Raw genomic sequence first — 13,569 nt, forward strand, 5'->3', positions numbered from 1 at the left:
AACAATTTCTTAGTTTCTGTGTCAGTCTTCGACGTGGGTCCAGAAGAGTACCATGACGTATGCGTTTGCAGTGTTGCCAAGTCTTGTGTTTTTTCCGCAAAATTGGGCTACTTTAACACTGTTGCCGCGGATTGTTTTTCATGTCCGCGAGTTGAAGTTACTCCAGTAACGTAATATTTAGCCCCTGGGATGCGAATTTTCCCAGGTGGACCCTGCCAAAAAACTTTTTTTTAATCTCCCGGAATCCGATTTTGACAGAGGGACCCCCTATGTTATTTGGCAAGTTTTGGGCTAGTTTGAGTAGCAGTTGGGCGGGATGTTGTTGTAACAACCTGGCAACCCTGTACTGTCATGAACGCACGCTGAAGACTGACAGGGTAGAGAAGAAATTGAAAATTTTGTTATTTTTGTTTTCTTTGTGCACAAGAAGTATTGTCATAGCTTCATAAAATTAAGGTTGAAACACTGATGCCACATGGACTATTTTAACAATGTCCTTACTACCTTTCTGGGCCTTGAACGTTGTGCTGCTGTCTACGCAGGATCAAAAAGCACTCATCAAAAATATTGTAATTTATGTTCCGAAGATGAACGAAGGTCTTATGGGTTTGGAACGACATGAGGGACAGTAATCAATGTTAGAATTTTCATTTTTGCGTGAACTATAACTTTAATTGTGGATCTAATGTCCTGAAAACTCCAGGCGTCTCTGCAGCCGAGTCCATATCCCATACACCAATTCCCAACACTTGACCTATTTGCATCCACACATGGCCTTATAAAAATAACACAGATTTGCCATAAATACTGTAGGGCCTCTGGTGGCAATAGATAAAAACAACTTTGTCCTCACAGAAGGGACACATTCCAGCTTGGACATGAGTGACGCACACAAAACTGGACATAGAGTCTCCCTTCTGGGATCGCCACTGACCTGCTGTGGCGCTGAGGGGTCTGTCTCCGGGTGTCTCCTTCCCCTAGCCGGCCCAGGGAAGGGGAACGGCTTCGGGCGGAGCGTCCCCCCCGGGCCATGGTCTTCACCGTGCCATTGGGGCTGTTCTGCATCTGCTGGGGGTGGCGGGGCGAGAGGCTGCGCAGGGGGGAGGCGGCAGGAGAGGGCGAGCGAGAGCGGTCCAGCGGTAGCTTGTTGACGTTCAGGTTGTTGTCGCTGTTGGAGCGGAGCAGCACGCGTGGGGCGGCAAGAGTGCTCCTACCCTGGTGCTGCGGCGGCGTTTGCTGCAGCGGCCTGCTCCGACCCGTGCCTGCCGGTGCCTCCCGGAAAGGCACTGGGAGAGATACAAAAAGAAAGACAGTGATTACATAAAAAGAATACAGAAGACTGTTTATGCATTGTGTGAAGTGTACTTTCAACTACTCTGTCTGCGTCAAAGTAGTTCAGCTTTTTTAGGTGTCCTTCATTCCATTGAAAGTGGCAATAATTAGAGCACTGTAACGAGTGTTCAAGCACAAGCTGCTAGACTGCGCTTCAGCTTCTTACTACATACAAAGAACTTTGTCACATTAAAAGACAGAACGCTGTCTGCACATCAAGTTCACAATCACTCAGTTTGATGCTCATTTCTTGAATTAATTAATACATTTGTTGCTGTTGAATTTATGTCATGAGCTGTCAGAACTCAGACTAAATCAGTGGTGCACATCTAAATCCATTTAGAATTCTAGTCAAATGATCTGGTTTAATGAGTTAAATAATTTGTTAACACTTTACAATTATGTTCAGTAGATTAAAACATAGACTCTTCCAGCATTTATTTATCAGGGATCGTTTCTTCATATACTATTACATTTAACTCGTCCCTCAGTCTAAAAAAAAAACACAATGAAAGCATTTAGGGACTGTGGATTCTATGAATTATTCAGTAATGTTTAATTCAAAAATGATCGTTAGTTGATCGGTAAAAATAGTAAATCATCCATTTCTAGGTCAATGGACTTTATCATTTACTAATGTAATTCCTCTGGGTAAAGTCTGCTCCATGTAAACAGAAACTTTGTGGATATGTAAGGGTATCACAAAAAAAAGTTACCAGGCTTACTGGATTTAAATGTGTTGTGATATTGTGTCATATCTTTAAAGCTAAAATTTGCCATTTTTCAATGTTAAACACACTAACATTCAAAAGTTTAAGGTTGTAAGAAGCTTTTAAATAAGTCTCTTATGCTCACCAAGGCTGCATTATTTTAATCAGTAATATTGATGCATTATTGATGCAATGTTGAGAAAAATATATACAGTTGAAGTCAAAAGTTTACATACACCTTGCAGAATCTGCAAAATGTTAATTATTTACCAAAATAAGAGGGATCATACAAAATGCATGTTATTTTTTATTTACTACTGACCTGGATAAGATATTTCACATAAAAGATGTTTACATATATTCCACAAGAGAAAATAATGGTTGAATTTATAAAAATGACCCTGTTCAAAAGTTTACATACTGTGTAATCCACAGCTGTGTTTTTTTTTTTTTGTTGGTTTTTTTTTCTGGTGATAGTTGTTCGTAAGTCCCTTGTTTGTCCTGAACAGATAAACTGCCCACTGTTGCCCATCTTTCAGGTGCCACAAATTCCTTGGTTTTTCAGCATTTTTGTGTATTTGAACTCTTTCCAGCAATGACTGTAGGATTTTGAGACCCATCTTTTCACACTGAGGACAACTGAGGGACTCATATACAACTATTACAGAATGTTCAAACACTCACTGATGCAACTTTTGAACGGGGTCATTTTTATAAATTCAACTATTATTTTCTCTTGTGGACTATATGTAAATGTCTTTTATGTGAACCTTATTTAGATCAGTACTAAATAAAAAATAATATGCATTTTGTATGATTCCTTATATTTTGGTAAATAATTAACATTTTGCAGATTCTGCAAGGTGTATGTAAACTTTTGACTTCAACAGTATATATATATTGTCAAATACAAACTATTTTCTATTTTTCTATGTTTGAAAATGTAAATTTATCACTGTGTTACTGGCAAATCTGAATCTTTAGCACCGATTACTCCAGCCTTCAGTGTCACATGACCCTTCAGAAATAATTTTAATATGCTGATTTGCTAATCAAGCAAGAAACAGTTGTGCCACTTAATATTTTTGTGGAAATAAGTACTTTTCTCCTGTATTTTTCTGAATCATCTGAACAGATGAATAGAAAGTTCAAAAGAACGTTTGCAATAGCAATCTTTTGTAAAAGTATAAACGTCTTTGTCACTTTTGATAAATTTAACACATCCTTGCTGAATAAACCTAATTCTTTCTTTAAAAATAAAACACTTACTGAACCAAACTTTTGAACAATACTGTACTTTCTTCTATCCCATCATAATATGCAGAGATAACTACAGTATTTTTAAACTGTGTGTCTGTGGTGCTTTCAAAATTCCGCTCTGTTATTGTTTTGTTTTTTATTCCACACTAGTCCAACACAGCAACACTGGCTCAGCCAATTAGACTTTGGGGTGGGGCTGTTTTGTTTTGGCCAACCAATGGCAGACTGTTTGGGAAACCTGTCTGAAAACAAGCACTTTGGTGTTGCTAGCAGTGCAAAAAAATACCAACTTCAGCTTTAACTTTTACTTCAATGCCCAACAGACTTTGTAAAAGCATCAAACTGAGAGATGAGTCAAATAGTTACATCCTAATACTCTTTTAATACAGTAAACAAAGTGTTTTTCGTTTCTTAAATAACAAGACTATGCTGATCACTCTGGTCTCCAGAGACATACACCCACAGCAGCCAACTTCTGTGGTTCCAAGGTGATATGCACTCATTTCGGGACCAGTTGAAGCCTATATCTCCGCACCACCCTATTTCTTGGGTCTAGGGAAATCCCTTGAGTTCACTGTTCGCGCTTGTATGCATGATGAATGCCTATTATTATTTATCCGCTGCAATGTTAAAGGCTTCAGGAAGACGTTTATCCAAAGGAGCTTGTTTCTCGGAAACACTAGGCCGCTGAAAGACACAGTTCACGCATGAACTAGATATCACTTGCTGTGTGAGACAAATGCTATAAATATATTCTGAGGAGAAGCAGGAGAATTACGCCACTAAACACACATCAGTCTGTGCTGTTCATTAATGTGCTGACGTAATGGCAACCTGGAGCAGTTAGATCACCTTCACTGTGATGGAGGGTTTTCATTGGATGACGGTTATTATGACAAACTGTCTCAGAGGTACACATGCTCCTGTTCATTATTTAAAAGGCTACTGTAGAGTGATCATTACGGGAATAATGTGCAAACCCAACCCCCATAAGCTGTGAAGAAATCCACCCAGCCCCCACTAATGTGGCAGGTGAAACCTGCCAATTAAAAGAAACCGACATTGATAAAAAACTACACTTAGAACACAACTAACAGGGTTTCTCTGGCACCAACTGAAGACGATGACATCACAAGCACATTGGCTGCCGGAACACGCTGGTTTTGGAACGCTGAGGAAACAGTCATTTCCTTCAAACAAGTCAAATCAAAGTGGCAACATTCCAACCGCAACATTCTAAATATAAAATGTATCAATTCCAATAAACAAAAGTGTAGGAAAGGTAAAACAAGTATGTTGAGGAACTCCAAGAAGGTTAAGAAGTCAATGACTTCTCAAAGTGATGTTCTCTCCACCTCAAAACTAATTTAATCTTGAGATTCAACTTTCGTTGTAATACATAACAGAACTTAAAGACTTTCTCCTCACCTATAAAGTCAGAACACCTTCTGAGCACTAATCCCATGGAACAAAAGTCACCAAAGGTCAGGACCCCAAAAAACCCTCCAAAGATCACCTCTTACCTTCTTTCTTGAAGGCATTCAGTAAAGACTTCATATCTCCTCTGAGTTTATTGCTCAGTAACTCCCTTGGAATGTCTGTTTCGCCTTGGAACTTGGAAACAGAAGGTCAGGTTCTCCTGGACTTGGGTTCCTCGGTCAGTGAAGCACAACGGAGAGGGTTACGGAGAAGGCAAGCACTGTGGTGACAGTGCCCGCTCCACATGATGCCGTCTGTGACTGCGAGAGGAAACGGCAGAGTGCACAAGCCTCGCACGTTTCTTCGCTCCCTCTCTCTCTCTCGCTGACACACATACGTACACACTAACTCTCTCGCTCAGTCTCAGTTTCTTTCCGTTTTGCCCCGCCCCCTTTTCTCTCGCTCTATCTCTCTTCCTCTACATCATTCACTGTACTATCAGTTCAAGCCTCCCCCTGTTTGGATTCCTCTAGGTAGACAAGGCAGAAGACTGATTGGAGTGTGTTGTTGAATCAGCTGGGTGACAAGACCATGCTGGGATAATTTGATTCAAAACACCACCATTATGACACAAAGTACTGAGATAAACACAGTTGCCCCAAAATTCTTCAAGTTTGGCCCATCAGCGGTTGGCGATATCATCTGAAGGGTTTTTAAAAAATCGCTGGCGACCGCCCACCCAACGTGCAATCAAGACGGTCGAATTAACTCGCAACAATGAGATGGTGTTATTGATTAGGGATTTTAACCCTTGTCGGTTTGCCCGAAACAGCTGTATGGGAATCAAACCCCCGAGTGTTGCTAAGCAACCCAGGGATGGATGTCTAAATTAGTCAGTGCAAGTTGCCGGGTTGTGAATTCTCCCGTTACCCATGTATGTGGGCTGTCCTTTCACACTAGCAATTCACAATTGCCTCTCCAGCTCTCTTTCCCTCTCTCTCTCTTTATTCCCTCCTCCCATTTTCTGGCATGAGATGAAAAAAAGATCTTTGAGGAAACAAGGAGGAAGGAATTCTTGCATATTAAAATCTGTGTCAGGGTATGATGTCGTCAGCATATATATGGATACGGAGTTGATAAATAAACAGAGGGATCCCAAGTCTGAGACCACTGATCAACATCTGTACATTACATTCTAATTAAAAAATAATAATAATAAGAGCATAAAAATGTGTTAAAAGTTGAATTTAAAAATAAACATGAACTTTAGAATTTGGTTTGTCCTTCTTGACAGCAGTATTCAAGCTGACACCAACTTCGCAAGTCTGCAAAACCGGTTTATCCTCAGAAAAAAATAATTAAATAGATAAATAAATTAATAAATAAATACATTTGGAAATGTATTCGCATATTGTTTAGATTTGTTTGCCAGTAACTGGCTTGCTAACAGTGTTGTTATTGTTAACTAAAATCAAAACTATTACAAATAATTTTTGTTAATTAGCGTAAACCTAAAATAAAAAAAATACTAATATGGTATATAATAATAATAAGAAAAATAAGTTGAAGTTCTAATTGGAGATATTAAATAAGCATGATAATAAAAATGACAAAAGCACAAAAGTATTCAAACTTAACCTGAAATTAAAGTGATAAATATAAATATAAAAACTAATTCTAAATATTTAAAAATATTACAATAGCATATAAACAATACTAAAATAACAGATATATGTTACCAATATTCAAACTTTTGTACTTAGTCAGTTCTCCACGGGAAAAGTAACTTATTGTTGGCAAAAAAATAAATAAAGCAAAACATAAAAATAAATAAATAAATAAATAAACATCTTAATTAATTACATTATATTATTTTATAAATTAATATAAAATTATTAATATTTAATACTTATATATATATATATATATAATTACATTATATTATTTTATAAATTAATATAGAATTATTAATATTTATGAATATATATATATAAATTAATTAATTTAAATTTAATTTAAGTTTATTTATTAATTAATTAATTATTATTATTTATTATATATTAGTTTATTAAATGTAAATTAATATAAAATATAAATTATATATATATATATATATATATATTAAAATCTGATTAAAACATATAATATTAATTATAAACAAATAAATAAATAAATAAATACATACATACATACATACATACATACATAAATAGTATTATTGCATCAAAAAGTGTATATATGTATATCACCCAAAAAGTGTTTCTGTGTTCATAAGAAAAATAACTTAGCAACTTAAAACGTAAAAGTAACTTTAGTGTTCATAGGACCAGTAACTTATTGTTTGCAATAAATAAATAAATAAATCATTATTAGAAAAAGTCATTATTATAGCATCAAAAAGTACAAAAAAAAATCTATTCAATATAGACTCATGGTCTTTGGGACCCCACTGTATGTCTCCCAACGTACACTGCTTACAAGACAACTTGTATACAGTAGAAAAGGACAGAGTGGAACAGTAAATCCAACATAATTTCGCATCATTACAAATCTCAATTCCATCTCTGTGTTCTAATGAGCCAGCAAAATGACAAAACTGACAGCTTCTTACATCTAGCTCAACTCACACACAAGTAATAACACCGTAAGCGGCAAAATCGTTTGAAACTGGTTCCCAGTGGGAGCTGTGAATGTGTTTTCAAGGAACGGTTATGATATGGCCATGTTTCAAAATAAAATGAGCTCCACTTTAAAATAACCCAACACAAACCCTGCGAGATAACTCTCTACGGACGGCCTCCTCTTTCTTTTTGCTTTCTTCTTGTTCTTCTTCACGCTATTAACAACCCCCAGCCTTACAGAAAACTGCCGATCGCCCTTGCTTGGGCTGCTTTGATTAATCTTTCCTGATAAAGAAAACATCCTTTCATATGTGTCAGCAATTTCGAAATCCTTCGCCCGTCCAGAGCGGAGCTAAAGATGAATAGACATTTTCACCCAATTAAGGACTCTTTATACGTAACAAACAATTCCACCGGGCCAACGCAGCTGGTATCCACAGTCTCATTAAATCAATAGTCATTAAATTGCACTTGAAACCGTATTTCAAACCAAAGCGCTCTACCTATTCGATCGAAGCTGGCGTAGGTTTGAACTTAGGTGGTGAACTGAAATCCATCACTCTGACATGCTTTGAATTTGGGCTTGTTTATAAACCATGATTAAAACTCAAGACGCTGTATTATATTTCCCAACGGCCCCAATATCTAATATAGACTGGCGGAATGCAATATGAGCCTGCCTGCGTGTGTGCATTTGCATGCGTGCACGCATATATGCATATCTTCCCTTAATTCACACAATATTTGAGTGCTCTTTGAAATCGGCGCCATTTCATATGCTTTAACAAGTAAGTCGATAATAAGCCAGGCTCCGAGACCTCCTTGGCTTCTCAAGCGCGACAAGTGCGCGCAAGGCAAACTCACATCCCTTAAGCCAATTATTGTGTGGATTTGGGAACCATGGCAACCTCTGGGTGGCATTAAATGGGACGTCCATTTACATACATAACTACAGTGCCTGCTTTAAACATATAGGCTTGGTGGCTACAGCACATAAACAAACAAAACCAGATGAATTTCGATGGAGTTTAAAAACTCAGTCGGTTCGAAATTTGTGAAGATCAAAGCTCTGACACCGTGGTCTAACATGTGACACATAATTACCAGATCCCCTGCTACTACGTGCATGAAAATAACAAGCCCCATTTCCTCCCTGAGTGACGCATTAGACGTAACGGCAAACTGTGCAACTATTGAAGATTGTTCAATCAAAACCTTATAAAAACAATATCGGCGCCCAGCTGGCCAACCGGTTCGTTCCGTCAGAGGTTCCTTTCACCTGAGATTGAAACATCCGGAAACCTGCTGGTTCCCATATTCCGCTGATGGAATCTCTGTGTTTATGTCAGAGCTGTTACCCAGAGGTATAAGGAAAACCTGACAGCTGCAGCAAAGATGGTGCGTAATGCTAGGCCCTACATCTACACTTCAGGTCAGCTCTGTTCTCCAGATGATGCATTTTAGGTTCCACAAAGAAACAAAAGAACAGGTCTTTTTTAGTGTCAAGTACATTTTTGGCCACGTACACACTGAAAGTTTCAGGAGTGACAACCGTATTTAAATGCGGGAATGAGTCCCGTGAAATATTTTTAACATGTGTGAACACAACAGCAGTCTTGCAGGAGTGAATAAGAATTAAGCCATTTTTTGACATTTTTTGGCTAAAGACTCTTCTTGTCTGTTGATTTTAACTAAACTATCGCTGATAGACATGCTGTGTTTTGTTTGTGCTCGGAAAGCTGCTTTAGAGAGCACTGTCTTGCAGTGTTGCCATGTTTTTATGCCATGCATATTTACAAGCGCTTTTAGGCATGTTGTTTGGTCTTAGCTCATAAAGCTAGGCACTTAGGAGTTAAAAAAGTGGTCTGTTGCGGATATGAAATATAGGATTTTTTTGTGTTATTAAACATCATTTGGGTGTTTATGTGTTTTTTGTGCTTGTCCTTGTTTGTTATTTTTTTCTGTGAAGATCTGACAACACTCACATTTTACCGCAACTAACGCAACTAGCCCCGTGTGAAAATGCGCTAAGGTTAAGACTTCTTTCATTGTTATTTCCTTGCATCTCACATACAGACGAATACACATTTCCGACGTGCATCTAAATACGTCATTAACAACTAGTTGTTTAGGTAGAATTTCTGTAAATGCGGTTGTCACTACCTGTATTTTTAAGTTAATGGCCACATACACACTGCAGCTAAATTCGGCTGTCAGTTCATCATTATTCCTTAATCACGTTCTGTACACACATAATTCACTAAAATACAGGAGTGACAACTGCATTTGATAACCGCATTAACTCCCGAAAAATACAGGTAGTGACAACCGCATTTACAAAAATTCTGAGCAACTAGTTGTATAGTGATGTATTAGTGACGTATTTAAATGCGTGTTAGAAACGTGTCTTCGTCTGTATGTGAGATACAAGAAAATAACAGTGAAAGAAGTCTTAATCTTAGCACATTTTGACACCCCAGATAGCACATGTACATCTGCAAGATGTCTGTTAAAGATCACTTGATCTGGAAAGCATCTGCTGTGTACAAACGTCTGACAGATGTCTGTAAGATGTCAGTTTTACATCCATTCTAAATCATAAACATCTTAAAGACATCTAATAGACGTCTATTTGACATATGACAGGAAACATCCTATAGATGTATTACAGATGAGCAAACACTGTAAAAAAATACATCTTCCAGATGTAAATGCAGACATCAAATAGATGTCTCTGAGATGTACGTGTGCTATCAGGGGCAGGGCTAGTTGCGCTCACGAGTCCTGCTGGAAAGTGTTAGTGTTGCCAGATGTTCATAAAAAACAAAAACAAGGACAAGCACAAAAAAACATGTTTTATAACACCAAAAAAAAACAAAAAAAAAACATATATCTCATATCTGCAACAGAGCACATTATTAACTCCATAAAAAGCCTAGCTTTATAAGCTAAGACCAAACAATAAGGGATAACATTTTCAGGACTACACTCTTAAAAATAAAGGTTCTTTATTAGAATTAACGGTTCCAAGATTAACTTTCAACCTCCATGAAAGTACTTTGTAGTGGAAAAAGGTTCTCAGGAACTCTGCGGGTCTTAAAAAAGGTCTCTACAGTTTGTGTTTTCACAAATTAAGGCCTTAAAAGGTCAGAGCAGAAGGTCTTAAAGGGATAGTTCACCCAAAAATGATCTCACATACAGACAAAGACACATGCCTAAGAGCCAAAAAGTCTAAAAGCGCTTGTGAATATGAGGACATGGCAACACCGCAAGACAGCGCTCTCTAAAGCAGCCTCCCAAGCATAAACAAAACACAGCACGTCTATCAGCGGTGGTTTAGTTAAAATAGTCTTTAGCCAAAAAATGGCAGATACCAATCAGCTAAATTCTTATTCACTCCCGGAAGAAGCCAAAACGTTGCTACGGTTACAAATGCAGGAGTGACTGCTGTTCTGTACACATATGGAACGATAATTTACGTAGTCACTCGCGCATTTAAATGTTGTTGTCACTCCCGTATTTTAATGAATTATGTGTGCAGAATGCGATTAAGGAGTAAAAGCTGAACTGACAGCTGAATTTAGCTGCAGTGGCCTTTGAACCAGGGTTTCTGTAGGTTTTCTTAAAGTAAATTCAAGACTTTTTATGAGCAAGTAAAGAAAAGAAAGGAATAAATTAAGTGGAAGTCAATATGGTCTTGTATTACCAACACTTCAAAGTTTGAAAACACAACTTCTAACAGATCTCCATTTCTTTTTATTTTATTTCACAAAATAATACACTGAAATAACTTTTGATCACACTGAAAAAAGTGCTGTTTGTATTTGTGTCTCTTTTCCAGTGCAGTTTGAGAAGCAAAACGACAGCAGTCTTGCTTTATGAGAAATTGATCAAAATGAGTTTGTGGTTAAAACAAGAACAAACATCTGCCAGTGGGCTCAGAAAAATTAACTTATTTTAAAGAGAAAACAAGTTAATACTCCATTTATCAGACATTTGTTCTTGTTTTAACTTATTAATTTCATTCCATTTCTCAGAAAACAATACTTCATATGTTCAGTATACATTGCAAGTAAATGTATCTTGATTTAACATTTAGATTTAAATTGGAAACCAACAGTGCACCAACATTTAATTCCATAACTTAATGAATTTAAGACCTTAATTTGTGAAAACACGAATCGTAAACAGCTCATTAATTACTCACCCTCATGTCGTTCCAAACCCATAAGACCTTCATTCATCTTTATAACACAAATTGAGATATTTTTGATGAATCCAAGAGCTTTCTTGACCCAATGAAACTACTAGGTTCAAGACCTAGAAAGGTAGTAAGGAGATGTTAAAATAGCCTGTGACATCAGTGGCTCAACCTTCATTTTATGAAGCTACAAGAATATTTTTTATGCGCAAAGAAAACAAAAAAAAAACAACCTTTCTGGGCCTTGAATGTGTCAGTTGTGTTGCTGTCTATGTAAGATCATAAAGGTCTCAGATTTCATCAAAACTATCGTAATTTGTGTTCCGAAGATGAATGAAGGTCTAGAACAACACGAGGGTAAATAATTATCATTTTTGGGTGAACTATCCCTTTAAGACCTTCTGCTCTGACCTTTTAAGGCCTTAATTTGTGAAAACACAAATTATAAAGACCTTTTTTAAGACCTGCAGAGAGCCTGAGAACCTTTTTCCACTATAAAGTACTTCCATGGAGGTTGAAAGTTAATCTTGGAACCGTTGATTCTAATAAAGAACCTTTATTTTTAAGAGTATAGTCCTTAAAACGTTATCCCAATTTCAATTTTACATTAATATAGAGAGAAAATGAACTGACAAAGCAATCAAAGTCACTCACTGTCGTCCAATAAGCAGGTTAACAATTTTATGTCACGTCAGTGAGACGAAGATTAGCATTGCAGGTCGGAAAAACCAGGACAAATGTGACAAAAAACTTGAACGTGACAATTCTGATCAGAAAAAAAACCCTAGGACTTGATAATGGCCTAAATTCAGTACAGGAAATAGTAGGAATTCTGCTAGTGTGCAAGTGTGTGCGTGTATATGGATGAGTCTCCTTTTCCTGTAAGGTCTGTAGCTTATGTAGGTCAGCTCCACTGAGTAACGCTCTCTCTCTAGATGCACGCTTGGGTTCGGCGCATGAAATCATCTATAGGGTGCAACGACAATCAGCAACGCTTGTGCACGTAACCTTCAGGGGCAAACAAATATCACTAATATCATCATTTATTAAGCATAACGCACAAGTTGTATGTGGAACGCAGTGAAAACGTACATGCAAAATAGCTGTCGTTAATAATTAATATGTAAATGAGTTATTTATGCCATGTTGTCTCCTCTCCACATTATATACGGATACATCCGTGGCATGTGAAGTCCTTCAAAGTCTTATTTACCCAGAACCGACTTCATTTTATCCAAATCCTTTCGTTTAATGATGTCTAATGATTAATTAAATCTGTTGTGCCTTTCCTAGCTTTAATGAGGCAGATGATTATGCGGTCGGTTAATTGAAACGAGCGCATTCAATCACTGGATTCCTCAGAGTGTGGCTGAGAGTGTCAGAAAAATATACGGATGCATTTTACTTTTGGTAAATTAATACTGACATCTGCTACACGTGTTAGAGCTGTGGGAGTAGAGAGTGCCGTGCAAGGAAAAAAAATTATTTGTCATCTGTTTATGGCCCAAATATTTTGCAGAATATGCACAATCATGACATTTTTTTCAGTATTATATACAGTAAGACCTCACAGGAAGCTTTTTTGTATATTCTGGACATATACTGTATTAAAACTTGATTTGCTCCTATGCAAAATAACGTCACTTAAAAAATGACTCGAAAAACAGACTTTGTATATTCACTAAAGGCTCAGATGCACAATTATAAGTAAAAGTGAGCTGCTTCAGGAGCCCTAGAGGCACAAATTGCTGAGGCCCAGCATTATTACACTGCATAATTATGGGAACCGCTGGAGATGACGTCCGTTGTGTCACTAGCAACAATAGAGGAAGCCCATTTTAACTTATGTTAGCCTTTAGCACATAGTACAACTTTTGCACCTGCAGCATCAGCTGCTGGCCTGATAATTGGATCATATCATACACCTTAATAAATATAATACTCTCTCAGGAATTTTTGCAGAGGAAGAGCGTTTTAAATGATTTGTCATGCTTGTTTTTTAGTATAATGAAGACTTTAGAGGTGT

At 37.2% G+C, this 13,569-nt stretch overlaps 1 protein-coding gene across 1 annotated transcript in view; it reads right to left on the bottom strand.

The window, feature by feature from the left end:
* shank2b (SH3 and multiple ankyrin repeat domains 2b) overlaps window positions 1-13,569 on the bottom strand; it is a 122,148-nt gene that overhangs the window by 60,452 nt on the left and 48,127 nt on the right. The window contains exon 11 of the mRNA XM_051099366.1: window positions 935-1,286. Within this exon, the coding sequence (XP_050955323.1) occupies window positions 935-1,286 (352 nt within the window). The remainder of the gene's footprint in view (window positions 1-934; window positions 1,287-13,569) is intronic.

This window comes from Labeo rohita, chromosome 25 (assembly GCF_022985175.1).
Source record: "Labeo rohita strain BAU-BD-2019 chromosome 25, IGBB_LRoh.1.0, whole genome shotgun sequence".
NCBI lineage: Eukaryota > Metazoa > Chordata > Actinopteri > Cypriniformes > Cyprinidae > Labeo > Labeo rohita.